Source organism: Nomia melanderi, chromosome 6 (genome assembly GCF_051020985.1).
Source record: "Nomia melanderi isolate GNS246 chromosome 6, iyNomMela1, whole genome shotgun sequence".
Classification (NCBI taxonomy): domain Eukaryota; kingdom Metazoa; phylum Arthropoda; class Insecta; order Hymenoptera; family Halictidae; genus Nomia; species Nomia melanderi.
Genome location: NC_135004.1, coordinates 5,559,121 through 5,574,530, shown reverse-complemented (window position 1 = coordinate 5,574,530; position 15,410 = coordinate 5,559,121). Strand labels below are relative to the sequence as shown.

The following is a 15,410-nucleotide window of genomic DNA, read 5'->3' as shown; positions in this document are numbered from 1 at the left end:
TCCGCAGAGTTTAAGAAGAACCCGACCCAACGCTCAACCCTCCCGAGCAGCTACGCGAAGAAACATGACAAATTCTTTCTCGGTTCGAGGGAACGGGACGATTTAACAATTCGTCTCGACCGTCGGCGCGCTTCTGTTTCGCTGGATACTCGCAGAGCTTGCGACGGAGACGATACGCGGAAAGAGCGTGTAATGGGGTTAATAAGAAGACTCTGTCGAGAAGAATTCTCCAGGGGCGTGGGGATGGGAATTTCTTTGCAGACTGCGGAAGAAAGGCCAGTGAATCTATATTTAAAAGATCTTCAACAATGGTGAAAAGAGTTTTACGTTACTATTTGATGTCGGAGCCACATTGGGATTGAATTAAAGAAGTACGTTTATAATTTGGCTTCAATTGAATTTTGATTTACCGGTAAGTGAATTGATCGTTGGTTAAAATCATTCCTCGAAACAAAAAGTATCCAGTGGTTCAAAGAAACATTACAGACACAGGAAAATGATTAGTTAACACTAGAACTTTCAGACAGATCAAAACGACTTGTTCTGCCAATTATTGAAAAGATAACTGGTAAGTCTTAATATACGCACTCTTGGAGTTTCTACAGAAAATCTTCAAAAAGTCAATTTACTCGCCATTTCTGCTGTTGAGTGGTTAGAGAAACATTTAGTTAAAGCTACATACTTTCGACTGTTGTTTGAAAAACCAATCAAACGTGATCGACTTACCCGAATTAAACAAAGGGTTACAAAGCGATGAGACGAAAATGAAACGCACGCGTCCCGAATAACAATTACGATCGCCGATTTGTCTGACGGGGCGTCAGGACACCAGCGCAGCGTTGACCCTTCAACGTCGATGATTCCGTGCTCGCGCGACAAGATTAATGCAACGACGGGGGTCCGGCGCGCGGGCTGTAATTAATCTAAAAGTTTCGAACACGGAATAAGCCTCGAAACGCAAGGCGGATATCGCGGAGAGGAAAAAAGGAAAGAAAGCGCGGCGGTCCGGGTGAGGGCAGGCAGCGTTTCCCAAACGACGCGGAGGGTTGCGGGCCGAAATTGAATTAATATGCATAGCCGCGCGAGCGAGTCCGGTCGGGCCGACGGTGATGGAGCGACGAAATCTATCTCCGACGCGCGTCCCGGTGGCCGGAGAACAAACCTGTAATTTGTCAGAGTGTAGCTCTCTAAGCCCCGGCATTATAATTTACGCCTATGCAGAGAGCAAACTAGAAAGGAAAAGGAGAGAGAGGGTCAACAGCCCCGGACAAACGCACACTCTTGCCTTTCCACCAGAATCGATCGAGTCTGGAATATCAGAGAGCGCACCCTCCCCCCTTCCTCCTTCTGACCAAGTATTCATGGCCGCCGACGAGTTTCGTCGCGGCGGTAACCGATGAATTCGTTATGAGTAGCCATGAATTTAATGGAGAATCAATTGCAAGTCGCCCGGTTAACAAAACCTATCCTGAAAAGTTTGGTTTTGGTACGCTTCTGCGAGGTGGTTCACTTCGTGTCCTGGGGATTTTGAGATCTTACCTTTCGTTGGATACCTTTCTTTAAATTAGGGTATGGGATATAATAATGTTGAAGGAATTCACTTCGCAATAAACATTTGAAGAAAGTGGGACTATTTATGGAGTAGCCTAGGTCTGAGTATAGTGACCAGGTGCTACAGAAGCAAAGTTTGGCGTGCGATGGTCTGGAGAATCTTCAGTGCCTTGGGGACTTGACAGCTTAGCACTGACGAGATCCTGGGGCCAAAGTCTCCATGCGACAACGTCTTGTATTGACACTTCCAAACAATATTCTAGTAATTTATACTCCATCAGTTTGAGCTTAAATATTAATAATATTCATTAATAAATATTAGTTAAAATAGATAAAATGAAGATCGTAGTTCTTAGTTCTCTCGAAAGTGTTGTACCTTTTAACGGACATGTATTTAAACTATCTACCATGTAAATAAATTGAATCCTATATAATGAAAGTGGAAGATATTATTTTTAAAGATCGTAATAGACAGCGTAGGATATACGTATACAGCATGATTAGAGAGAGTAGATGCAATGAAGGTTTCTTTCAATTAAGAGTAATTACGGTGCCCCTCGAGCAGACAACCCGCATGGCATTGTTGCAGATTACTTCAATCAACGCACGAGTCTATACCTAACCCACAGTAACCTAGCTGTTCTCTTTTTACAGTCATTCATTGAAAGTAGTTTAGAAGCCTAATTAATAAACTTCTTTAAAATGTTATAATCTCAGTCCCTCTATGCAAATCCAGTGAGAAAATCTTTAATAATAGCCTTCCGAAACCACTGACCATCGCATTTCCCATTCTAAAAGATAAACACATCTATCACTACTATATTACAACACTATATTATTCTAAACAACAAAAGCATTTAAAATGAACAAAGTAATTACGCAACCCCGTACAAAACTTCCTCTAAACTTTCAATTCTCAAATACCTTTCCCTTGCCCTTATATTATTCTATTCATACAATACAAATTAAATATAAAGATACCCGGAGATTCATTACAAACCTGCAATAAACAAATATCACAGCGTCAATGCTAGAGTTAAATAATTTTCAAGCAACCTGATTTCTCGAGTCATCGTCACTGGAGTTGATCCAGTTCCTTATACAACTCAATGTACCAACGAAACGCGCGACAAAACTGTCTCTCTAGTTTCTGCGCCGGCCCCGAACGCTTGTATTACCGTCGCAATAGGGGCGGACATTGTCGAGCGAAATGGGACAAGGCCCGAGGAGTGCTCTCTCCTAATCAGGATCGTTAGTCGTGGCTGGTCCCGGGAGCTGGTTTAGTCGCGCGCACATCGCTAAGGATATTCATCCCGACGTCGAAGGAGAGGACAAGGAGAGAGCCAGCCACCCCCGTCGCGTTCGTAAGACGATGCCGTTTCCGGTTCTCGTTTCCAGGACCGGCCGCGGAATTAATTGCAACGACCGTGTCTTAATTGGTAACGAAGATCATTAAGATCTCGCGTAATGCCTTCTCCCGAAGGCGAGAGAGGACCGACGTGGATGGGGTCGAGTACGGGCGAGACGGTTCGCCGTGTCTCCAGCCAGTCCAGACTAACATCGGTCTGTGAAAGGAGGAGGTGAAATAATGCTAGTCGCGGAGGCGTGCTCGCATTAGCTATTCGTTTGACTCTAAAAACTCTCTGAACTGCCACCGATGCGATGGCTGCTCGTAAAGTCCGGGAATATTGCGACGGGATCAAGCTCGAAATCCGAATCCCGACGAAACGCGAATACCTTATCAATCGACCGACGAGATTACAAGATGGAGCAACTGGACAGTCGTTTACGTCCTTTTCAACCATGTGTACTCGAGCATTTGTTATTAGAAATATGCAACGTTTTTTTATGGGATATAGACGATATTCTTTGAAACTAATGAGAACATATACATAAATTAAGGACGAAGCTATTTCATTTCAATGTTTTACGTATTGATGTAATATACAAAGCTTAATATTATATACAAAACTTTATAATGTTATGTCAAATCAAGTGGTGGTTAAGAATCACTTCTCGAGTGCAAAGGGTTAAAATATTCTTGTTAGGATCATAAAATTAAGGATGATGATTAGATTGGGAACCTATCTTACTTTTCTAATTGACTATTTTCTATTCTTAAAACAACTTTGCTTCTTATGTTACATGTTTTGAATTGGATCAACATTTAAAGTACCATTATTACTATTATATTAAGAAGGGTACTGTCTCAGCAGTAAAGGCATCACAAAAATGTGGAAAAATTCAATGTTTCGTCCCCATAAACCGAAAGACTTATGACCGTACGAATCTACAAAGTCTCCAGTAAATACACGCCGACGCGACAATCCGATCGCGACGTGATGCCCGTTCGTTCGGTCGAGGGTAATGAAAATATCCAGCAAACGGTCACGATAAACCAGCGAATACCGAAGGTTCGCCGGTCGCATAAAAAACTTCGCCGTGACAGGACGTATTCGCGCGACTTACCCGGTGAATCGATGCTTCGTGGAACTGCCGCGTTAGGTACGGGTGTGTGGGAGAGGTTTCGTGGACGTTCTGCGGGGTCAATCCTTTAGTTGATCGCGTGTCTTCGGTCGTAGACATGACGAATACGCCATGGCCGGCCGCACAATGTATCCGATTTTACGAGCGGCCACCTAGAAAAAGAGGAACGAGAGAAAGAAACGACTTGCTGGACGAGGGACGGCCGGAGAGAGGTCGTAGGGGAGCTGTCAAGGCGGTGCCAGGCAGATTTTATTACGTTATTTTGTTAATGCACTCTAGCCCGGTGATCCGCGCGACTCCACGAGAAAATATGATGTCCCTACGGTCAGGGAACGGGCCATGAAAGCCTTTTTATGCGTTCATCCTTCGACTCCGCGGAGTTTCACCTACGAGTCAACCCCGGGTTTCGTGCTAGCACGACGGAACCCTTTAAACACGGCGACGCAGCCGTTGAAGGGGCGGGGGTGGGCCGTGGAAGTTAATAAACCGAGTCGCGACGAGAACAATAAGACACTGATAAGGAGGAAACATTGTTTCGGCCAGTATAAATAGGAAGCGACCAGCGCCCGAACGATGTCGTAAGCAGTTGCCTCACGTACGCAATTTTTGCTGCGAAGCAGTTTGCGCTGCGAATCCCTTCCTCGAATATTACGACTGCGATTTAACGAAACGAAGTAGGAGAACTTGTATTATCCCGGGGTTGGAAAGGAAGCTGAGGAACGGTTAATATTTTCAGATGCTGTGGTTTGTACTCCTGTCTCATGAAAATTGGACATTTTTTAGGGCATATACGTAATAGAAAGGTTATGAAGTTAGAACCGGTAAATGAACTTTACTGGAACGAATTTTGTAGGAATATTGATTACTTAATATAAGTGTTGGAGGAATGACTACTTCCAAAATTTTCAATAGTAGCATAGAAGCCTTAACTATGAATAAACGTTACGACCGTGAACGCGAACGGTGAAGCAAATAAAACGGGGTGAAGTGAAGTCTTCGGAGCATGAACACTTGAATCACACGGTGAAGAGTAATTTCTCCGTGGCACGGTTGAAAAACAACTGGAAGCTGGGTCTCAATGCCAGAAGCCGGAATGGCCGGCCGTTAAAGTGGCATATTTGGAAGAAACGCGGTGGGTTCCGGGCCGAAAACGATCCCTTGGCCGATTCGTTTACGCCGGAGGCTTTACAACCGGCGTTTAGAGGCGGCTTAAGTACAGTCTTGTCCTCCGTCGAGGACCAGCTCGCATCACGGGATCAGTCTCGCGGAGGCGAACGCGTGTCTGTCAATAAATACGCCTCGAGGTATTTTAACGGCGGCAATAATTTTCGTCGCGCCATAAATCAGCCGTTGCAGCCCGGGACGCGTGAAGGGCGCACCCTTCGCGACTCCTTTTTCTTCGGCACGCACCCTCCCCCGCCCGCGGAACGCCTCACGAAACGAGAGTGGCTGACAAACCAGTTCTCTTGTTCCTTACGACAAATGCGTCCGGGCATAGTTCACGCCTCGGCCCCCGAGAGGAACAGATTGAAGCGCGTCAAACTAATTTATGGGGGAAAAATGCCGCGACTTGTCGGCTGTTTCGCGCCTCTTCGATGCTGAACGCCGACCTTCACGATGCGGGCGTGTTTAGTAATAATAATTGATAACTGTATCGCACGAAGCTAAATGATTCACTTTCGCAACGAAGAATCAATTCAATTGTATTTGATGCATTACGAAAAGATTCATGATACCTAACATTTTTGAGATTCCGGGATCTTTGTTGATTAAGTATTGTTTATTCCTTTAGTGGTTACTTAATACTTAAAGTGTCAAGGTTGCTTTATATTATTATTCTGCATGAATATTCTTATCTTCTATATTATCTTCGAAAACGCAACATTACAAAATTACGCGGATGTTACAATTGCACTACTACGGGTTAAATCCCTTATACGGCGATAGTGCGCCGTGCAGTTGAATTTGCAAGACACAAATCGACGTTAAACAGCAATTCAAAGGAATATTTGGGCAGCCGTATCGCTCGTAATGAAATACCCGTTCCTGTATGTTTGCTCCACCGCAGTCGTTTAACATTCCTAGGGGCGTACGTGTCGTATTGATTCAGTGAATGTATACGCGGCACCCGTGACAGTAGTCTTGGTAAATTCCTTAGCTGACTCACGGGAAGTACCTGTACGTCTTCTAGCCTATTTGCCCGTGAGATAACATCGCTCATGGTGGATCTAGGACGACAGGGGGGATGGAAGGGGAAGTAAATTGTTGTGCCGCTCGATCATATTTTACAGCAACTGCGCGCATTTCCACGGTGCTGATACACGAACATCGTGAACGTAACTCTAGCGATAAAGTCGGGCCACGGCAGTGATAACAATTGTACCGATTCATATCAGGTACAAAACGATTCCCGTTGTGCTGATTAATTACTTAATCCTCCACGGAATAATCAAACATTCGTTCATTCCACCTTTTTTCTGGCTACAAGAAATATTTATCATCTTATTCGGATACTTAACATTTTCTGGTTTTCCTTCTAAGAACCCTAAAAAAAGATTGCGATTGGAAATTTCCTTAACTGAACATAGAACACTCCCCATCCAGATATGAATTATTCGAACTCATCCAACTCAAAACACAAACATCACTACCAATCCTATTAAACCATGTTATCTAATAAAACATCCCGGAACCAACCCCGCGAAGGATATCCATTCAAGATCCCCAATTCGAACGACATCGAACCATTAAATTTATAAATCGTCAGTCAATAGAATTAGCCGCGGTCCCGGAATGTACACGGCGTGCAAACCAGTCGTGTATAAACGCGACCCACCCCCAGCCAAACGGGCGCGTTAACAAAATGTCGAGTTGGAAAGACGAAGGGCAGCCGTTCATACGAAGATGAGATCGTGTCACGCTAATGGTTTCTCGAGAGGAGCAGAGCGGAGCATCCGCGATGGAACATAATTCGACAGCCGTGAAAAGCACGTGACCGGATCGTTAAGAAACACGTGATGCACGCGTATGCGTGTATGTACTGCAACCGGGAGCGGATTCGCATACACGCGAGCCCGGGATATTCGCATTTACATACGGCCACGGCCAGTAATCGCCGGTTTGTGTAACGACACCGTACGTTCACGGGGAAAGACGATACATCATAATTCCCTGGTGAAAATCGAATCAATTCTCGGCCACCTACGTGTGCGTCAGACGCAGGTAAAAGCAACGGGGGATTTCGCGTGAGCGGTAGCGTCTCGTTCTCCAGCGATAAGATGACGATGCCACACCGCGATGACTTCTCGCCGCGGTGTCGCATCCCTTCTACATCGAACCTGTTTACGGCTTTACAGTGAAGTATATTGATCCGAAACCATTGTACTTATAATTGAATTCTTCGCGATTTAGCGTAGTAATATTGGGATGGACATGCGTCGATGATTTTACGTAATTTATGTCAACTTGTGACTAACAAATTTATATGAAGTGCAGACAATTTCATTAGATATTTAATGAAACGTATTTATCATTTTTTTGAGGATGTTATTATCTTTCTAGTATAAATAATGATTGGTAAGAGAAATATATGTAAAATACTTTGATAAGAATCACTTCTTACCAGAATTTCATAGAAATCGACGAACACTGTTTCGGTGTATTTCCCCCTCGGTTTCAGGGAATCAGAGAATTCAACAGCCGCGAAATTGTTAATCGTCGGATCTGGGAATCTTATTAAATAATTCCCCCATACGTAATGTGTTAACTTTCGTCGGGCGCGCGACATACAGGGCTTTGCTGTGGACTTAACGGAATCATCGGCGTGGAGGCAATCAAACGAACTTGCAGGAATGGCGGGACAGTGTAACTGGGCGAAGCGGGGGCTCAATTAGCCCGATTCTCGATGAATAAAGTCAATTAAGTTGCAACGGTGACAGGAACAGTTTTATCGGTGAGGTTTCCGAATGCGACGAAAGCGGTTTTTGAATAACAGACGGCTGAAAAAAAGGGAGATTGTCGCGAGCGGCGTAGGTAATATCGGCGCGCCGATAAAGCATAACGAGCCGTGCTCCGGGCTCGCTTCCCCTTTTTCCAATTTTTCAATTTCCATTTTACGTTTCCCGCCGTGTTTTCCGCGTGAGAGGGCACGAAAAAAAAAATCTACAAAGCGGGTCTCAAATTGCCCCGGCGGAAGCCAGGGAAAGTGAGTCATATTTCCACGTACGCGAGGACCCCTTCCAGGCACTGAACGAAAATATCTTATGACGTGCGTGAGCTTGCGATAGGCGACATTTACCACAACTGCGTGTGTGCCCGCGTACAATGAACATTCACATCCCTGGCAATGGTATAATAGCGAGAAAAGCACGTGTAAGGATATAACCGGGAGAATGCAATAATGCGAGAGGTAATATTATAAATGCAAAGAGCTCCAAAACTCGACCGATATTACTGTTTTCGATTTTGGAACTCCGCGAACGACCACAGGCAAAATGCAGTTAACCGAGGTGACAGTATGTCTATATAGTGTCTTCTAAATACCGGGGAAAGTCTCATAAAATAATCTTTCCCATTGGTAAATATACATAACTTGTTTTATATCAATATTTATCGTTAACCCGTTGAGTGCTGCGCTCAATTCACGTGACTTTCCATTCATATCGGAAAAAATAATTGTTATCGAGAAAGAAATGAATTTAAAAGCATGTGCTTTTTTTTCTTGGGCTGTATAATGATTCTTCTTATAGAAAGTTATCGAAACGGCCCCCACATGGCACTCAATGTGTTAAAATATCTTAAATACTATTTAACAGATTGGGAACATTTAACATACTTGGATAGTTCTTGAACAATGCTATGTGTGTATACATAGTGTGCATAATTTAAAGGAACATTATTTCAAATGAACACAATGATGTTGCTTTGTTGGACAAACATTTATTCAAATTTTGTAGCAAAAGACATGGAATAAGAATTGGTGGAAAGAATAATTATGGCAATAACAGTGCACCGAAACAATGAAACATACCGACGACGAAAAATAGTCGTTACTGACCCAATCTCAAAATCTTCCCGCATAATGTATCTGGATTAAAGATGAATAAGTTATTGTGTGGTGCGCCTTTCTGTGAAACTGTTTTAATTATTTCTTGGCTCATTACACCGCCGACGATAGCGCACACTGGGCTAATTTGAGCATACACGTCACCCCTTGAATTCACGATACGGATTATGATAAATTATTAAACATAATTAAAGTGCTGCATATACTGAAAAATTGCTACTTTCTATTATACATACTCTACTAGATGATTTATTTTATCCTCGAGCTCATATTCTTTAATAACCGCTTCTGCTTCAGCTTTAAAACTCTCAGAAGCCCTTTCACTGGGCAAAGGATCTTTGCCATACTTTTCACGGTAATGAAGCATTACTAAAGATGAAAATATGGTATGTAAAACTGATTACTATTGTTAAACTTTAGTAATGCGTGCAGAATAAAGGTGTATATATAATGAAAAGATGTAACACATTGCATTACTTTAAAAATTATGAAAATCATATATTACACTTACTTAACATCATATAATATATTTCAGATTCTTTGGGAACAGAAGATTTGTCAACATTTAAAATTGATTCAAACGGCACGAAGGTATCTTTATGTTTTTCTGTTACAGTTATATTTTCAAACTTTGGTTTCTCTGCAGGCTCTCCACTTTCTGAGAGCTGAATTTTCTTTGATTGTACTACATCCCTATGATTATTAGTTTCTTATGTAATAACTTATTTTAAACGTCCTAAAATATCAATTAATTATGTACTCACTCTGCATATTCATGCACTATTAAATCTGCAAAAGTGTATCCTAGAGTTCCCCATACATCACCGGAAAAGAATTTCACATTATGTTTCCTACATATTTCGTTAATTCTTTTCATTTGTGTAATGGAACATTGTGTTGCACAAACAACATTAAAATTACTGAAAAATGCATCTGGTTTGTCATCAACATTAGATGTATCTGCTTCGATATTAACTATGGGATTTAAATTTTGTGCTCTTTGTAAAGATGCCTCTGCCCTCTAAAGACATAATTTATATAAAAATAATGTACTTATATTTTTATCTTAACTATTTACTTACATTTTTTCCCATCAGTTCTTTAGGCGCTAGAAACTGAGAGCAGCGATCTTCAACTGTTACATTTCTATGATCTAGAAATGTAACTGATTTTACACCAGCTAAGATGATATTCTTTGCTACTTCTGCTCCAAAACCATTTAGGCCTATTAATAAAACTTTAGCTTCGCGTAAGCTGAAATTATTCGACATTATACCATAACATTAAAATTTGTATGTAAATTTAAGTGAATAATGAAGAACTAAACGTTTTATTTAAATTACTTGTTTGATAGGTTAGGTTCTAATATATTTACCGCTTTTGTGATTCTAAACCCCAGAGGCGAATTTGTCTATCATATAACTCAGCTTCGTGATCAGTCAATTCGACGTTTTGATTTTTATTTTCAACCATTTTACTAATACTAATTTTATCCTTAAAAATTTACAACCGCCAAAAAGCGTATCTCAAATTGTACCGACACTTTGCAACGCTTATAGTGTAGGCAACATAACAGACTATTATTTTAAATATAAGAAACAGAATGCAGGTTATCCACTAAGGTATAAATTAAAATTTTTAATGCTGAATATGTAAAACGAATTTAGATTACAAAATGTTACATTTGTTTACAAGTTTATGGAAATAATATTGATGCGTGAAAATATTTGTGTTGGAGAAACTGCTTATTAAATGTCTGGGGGGCGTTGAAAGGTGTTCAGAATTATGTGAGTGCATTGTTTGTTTATTTAGAATGTTGTGTTGAAGAATAATGTGAAAAATCATTTCTAAATACTAATACACGATTTAACAGTGCAGGACAAGTCAATCATTGAAAGAAAAATAACTTGTAAGTACATAATTTTAGACTTTTAGGTTAGATGGAAGTAACTGTATAATAATTCTATTATTTCAATTTAATACTTGTCAAATGATATTTAATATTAAAAGTATTAATGTTTCACCGAACAATAAAATATCAGTACCATTGTTTTTCATGTAACATTCAAATATGAAACAATTATAAACAAATGATTCTTATAGCAGCGCCCTCTTAGGATGATATTGAAAACACTTTTAAAATTTTGTTCTTTTCATATTAATTATAATGTTATAGACTGTTGAATGTTCTCTTAGATTTAAGCACTAATTAATTAAGCAGTAATCTTAAATTTATATTATTTATTACATATTAATGGAGAATATTAACAAAGTTTATCTGAAAGGCAAATCCAAAGCCATTACAATTAATACATGAAAATAATTGTTTTTAAAAGCATGCAGATAAAAGGTGCAATCAGAAATGCTTTTACACATTATCAATGACCTTTCAATCTGAATGTTATGAAAGTTGACCCTTGAAAAATATTATTCGCCAAAAACAAATAACATTAATCACATTCAATGATATATACATATGTTAATATTTCTTTATATCTGCATGTTATTTAAAAACTAATACTATTAAATACTAATACTAATCATTTTAACCTTTTATTTTTTTAGAAATAGACATATGAATTATTAAATATAATGAAAAACTGTTGCAAGAGAAATGAATATGTCAGAGGAAGAATATGTGGAGAAAACCTTTGTGTATAAGTTCCCAACATGCACAACAAATCAAGAATACGTATTGGAAATACCATTAAAAATACCATACCATGGTTCAGTTAAAGAACTCATGCATCGCATTATTTCATCGTTTAAATTGCCATGTTATGTAGAATCAGATTTATTACAATCTTTGGAACATGCTATTAAAGAATTAACGTTACAGTTTTATGATGAAAAAGCTGAGAAAGCACTTGAAAATGCAATATCAGGAAGCATAGATATTGAAGAGATTATAAAAAACTGGGAAAAAATTTATAAACAGAAAACAGCAGAATATGCAGATCCAATTGGAACAACTGATGAAGAGTTATTTGCAGCTGCATATCATAGATTAGTACACTCCCCATCATTGGAACCCATTTTACAAGCAGAACATAAATTTGGAAGAGATGTAACAGAAGTCATTCAAATGAGGGATACACATTACGAGCAACTCACTCAAAAGTTAGTATTTAAATTGTTATACTAAATTATACAGTATAATACCAATATACAGAACTTTCAATTAAACTCTTAAATATGTATGTAACTTCTTAGCAGTTTATGTCTTCTGCTTAGTAACATGCAATCTTTATGCTCCATTAACTGAATGTTTTGTTTTTTTTCTCACATTTTCCTGTTCTTATCATGCTAGAAAAGAAAGGTCAAAATTCACATAACAATATCTACTCTACAATAACACGTATGTCTCACGTTATCACTTACATTGACCTTTTTGTGCAGACCATCAACAGTCACAATATAACTGAGATTACATTTAGACAGTCAATGATCTTTTTATTTAATTAGAGAAAATTCACTTCTAAATTCTGTAATAAGTGATCTGCAGACATAATTAAATTTTTACCTTATCTTGTTTTATCAAACAGTAATTTACAAATTCAGTTGATTCTTTATCTTTTCCAATACTATGATCTTGATTTTAAATTATTACTTTTTCCAATACTAATCCACTGCTTATTTTAAGAATATACAAAGGAGAAACAATCAGGAAATAAATTTTTCAGGCAAACTGAAGAAATGCGTAAGGCTGTGGAAGCTCTGGAGGCTGGTTCCACTGAAAAATCCATAAATGAGATGGCTGGTAGACATTTTGAAGAACAAAGTTTACTGCAGGGGCACTGGGGATCAAGGGTAGATGCTTTGAAATTAGAACAAAAACGACAATATCGAAATTGGATCATGAGACTATTGGAAGAGCAGCAGACAAATATGTTACCGACTCCAGTGTATGTTTATGCAAACAAATCAAACAATCACAATGATATTTTAATAATTATAAATGTATACGTTCATTAGAGGTTCTCCAATGGTGTCAACACCACCGATTCGACCTGCTTTAGACAATTTTGTTCATAGTGAAGATAAAACAACTGCAGATTATCCCATTTTGGAGGAAAGTTTCACTATACATTTGGGTTCCCAAATGAAACAAATGCATAACATACGTATATTAACAGGGGATGTGCTAGATTTTTGTAGAACAAAAAAGAGTGAATCTGGGTAAGTCATTGAAAAAAATACAAATTTAGTATCGAAAAGAAAGTTTCATTGAATTTGAAAGAGATGTTTATTGTTATATAGAATGGATCCAACCCCACAGAGACTGCAGACAGCTTTAGGATTGTATTCTAATGATTTGTGTGGGCTAGTATTATTGAGCGACAATCACTTAGGAACTTATTCTGGAATTACAAAGGGTAGCCTTCAAATGTTAATTTTATACTATCCCTGGATTTCTTTCTTCATTTATCTCCTTTACAGAATTATGCTCTATATGTCAATTGACAACGGAGTTTCATTTCCCACCAATTGATGAACAACTAGAAAAAATAAGAGACGATGTCAAGGACGCTATCGCGTGGAGGCAAACGCATCATAAAGAAGCAAACGACTCACAGGTGAAAAATTAAAAAAGTGTAGAATACCTGATCATTATTCTAAAATATTGTGTATATATGTTATTTACAGACGAAAAAATCCACAACAAGCAAGAGCTTACAGACAGGAGACGTTTACATTACAAGGCATTCGAATTTAGCACAAGTTCATGTAATTTTCCATATGGTCGTGAATGATTCTTTGAGATCCGGTATGTGACTCATATTGCTGTCATTTTTAATCATTTCTTACGTGAATTATAATGTTCTTTCAAATCGCAGGCGATATCAATTCAAGGCATCCAGCGATTCTAGGATTGCGAAATATTCTAAAAACTGCTTGCTGCAACGACGTGACTACGCTAACCATTCCTGTACTTCTCGTACATGAAATGACAGAAGTAGGATAGTGTTTCGTTAAAAGACTAATTACTTTTCAAAATATATTGCTATTAATGAATAATGAATACATTTACAATTTTAAGGATATGACCGTAGCATGGTGCACGAAGCGGGCAGAACTGGTTTTTAAGTGTGTGAAAGGGTTCATGATAGAAATGGCATCATGGGGTGGTGCCGAATTAAAAAATCTACAATTCCTAGTCCCAAAGGTAATTCAATAAAAATATCAGTAGTTTCTTCAAGCTGGAATTCAAAATCTCTTACTTAGGGCGATGAACTAGTGATCCCATATACAATTCAACGTTTCATTAATTGTGAATTGTTATATGTATTGTTTGTATGTTATATGCGTTATAAGTTCTAATATCAACTGTAACATAATGAAAGCAAGCAGTCAGTCGACTGGTGGGAGTACCTATTGCTTAGTAGTGGGGTGTGCGCGGTTTCTGACAGAGAAGTTCGTTACCCTTGAACTATGTAAAATTTAAGAATAAAACACATCCGCTACGTGACTATTTGTTACAGGGAATGTCGGAAGAAGTGTTTGGTACTCTAGCGACAATGTTACCGAGCATATTTCGTGTCTCAAATCCGCTGGTGTTCAAAGCGACCAGTACACCGCAAACACCGAAAAAGTGAACGACCGTCTTGCCACCGTTATCGTGCACGCGATAAAAATATTAAAATATTTGTTACTGTATATGAGGCATTGGCGGCAGTCATTCACCACAACTGGGAATAAGATATGATTCCGTGAATAAACGTCCGATGCTTTTTAATGAGTTTCTTGTTTATACTACTTTCACACGGGCATCATACCTCGAATGATAGCTGCGCAATTCGCGATTGTGCACGATACTCGTGACCATATCAAAATGTATACACCCGCCGCTTCGAATGAAACTAATTGAACAACAGTAACCGAATAAGCCATTGTCTTTATCTCTTTTCCAATAAACTATACACAAAATGAACACACAAGTTATTTTATGAAAGGAGTTTCGTCCAACTTATTTATGAAATGCGACTAAGCACGGTAGCAAGAGGAAAAAAATAATGTATGAATAACTTTCAACATACTCAGCAGAAATGACATTTAAGTTTGCTCTAATTATAATGAAATGCGCATAGGCGAACGCGTTATCATGACTATGGTACATTTGATGAAATAATCGACTTATGGTTACGAAATTCTTCTACTTACAATATAATTGGTATATTTAATATCTTCTAATTTTCGGTTTTATAATTTTATTGTCATTTTTCAAGTAAATTGATAAAAACAATTGTTATTCTATTTTTAATTGAGCTTTAAAAGGTATTGCAGTTTAACGTGTATCAAGAATGCA

The 15,410-nt window shown here is 38.9% G+C and overlaps 2 protein-coding genes across 7 annotated transcripts; one reads left to right on the top strand and one right to left on the bottom strand.

The window, feature by feature from the left end:
• Positions 1-8,956: 8,956 nt before the first annotated feature.
• On the bottom strand, positions 8,957-10,630 carry Aos1 (SUMO1 activating enzyme subunit 1). The gene is made up of 6 exons (XM_031978601.2): positions 10,479-10,630; positions 10,186-10,357; positions 9,868-10,124; positions 9,615-9,796; positions 9,340-9,472; positions 8,957-9,249 (listed from the first exon to the last, which is right to left on the bottom strand). Exons 1-6 carry the CDS (start codon positions 10,574-10,576, stop codon positions 9,087-9,089), a joined length of 1,005 nt encoding a protein of 334 aa, XP_031834461.1. The 5' UTR covers positions 10,577-10,630; the 3' UTR covers positions 8,957-9,086.
• Positions 10,577-15,045, top strand: LOC116427770 (FERRY endosomal RAB5 effector complex subunit 3). Of its 6 annotated transcripts, none has more exons than XM_031978556.2 (11): positions 10,732-10,890; positions 10,977-11,016; positions 11,669-12,223; positions 12,787-13,008; positions 13,079-13,282; positions 13,364-13,479; positions 13,544-13,680; positions 13,751-13,871; positions 13,942-14,060; positions 14,145-14,270; positions 14,587-15,045. In XM_031978556.2, the coding sequence occupies exons 3-11, from the start codon at positions 11,718-11,720 to the stop codon at positions 14,698-14,700; spliced, it is 1,665 nt and encodes a 554-aa protein (XP_031834416.1). In that variant the 5' UTR covers positions 10,732-10,890; positions 10,977-11,016; positions 11,669-11,717; the 3' UTR covers positions 14,701-15,045. The 6 variants fall into 6 exon arrangements, with proteins under 6 accessions (XP_031834409.1, XP_031834416.1, XP_031834391.1 ...); XM_031978531.2 differs by having other exon boundaries at positions 10,977-11,012; positions 14,587-15,044; XM_031978549.2 differs by lacking the exons at positions 10,732-10,890; positions 10,977-11,016 and adding an exon at positions 10,577-10,725 and having other exon boundaries at positions 14,587-15,044.
• Positions 15,046-15,410: the final 365 nt, after the last annotated feature.

Coding starts and splice junctions, on each gene's coding strand:
- Aos1 (XM_031978601.2), bottom strand. CDS start 10,576: ATGGTTGAAAATAAAAATCAAAACGTCGAATTGACTGATCACGAAGCT. Junction 9,797..9,867: donor ATAGTGCATGAATATGCAGA/GTGAGTACATAA, acceptor TAATAATCATAG/GGATGTAGTACAATCAAAGA. Junction 9,473..9,614: donor AATATATTATATGATGTTAA/GTAAGTGTAATA, acceptor TTTCATCTTTAG/TAATGCTTCATTACCGTGAA.
- LOC116427770 (XM_031978556.2), top strand. CDS start 11,718: ATGAATATGTCAGAGGAAGAATATGTGGAGAAAACCTTTGTGTATAAG. Junction 13,283..13,363: donor ACAAAAAAGAGTGAATCTGG/GTAAGTCATTGA, acceptor ATTGTTATATAG/AATGGATCCAACCCCACAGA. Junction 13,681..13,750: donor AAGAAGCAAACGACTCACAG/GTGAAAAATTAA, acceptor TGTTATTTACAG/ACGAAAAAATCCACAACAAG.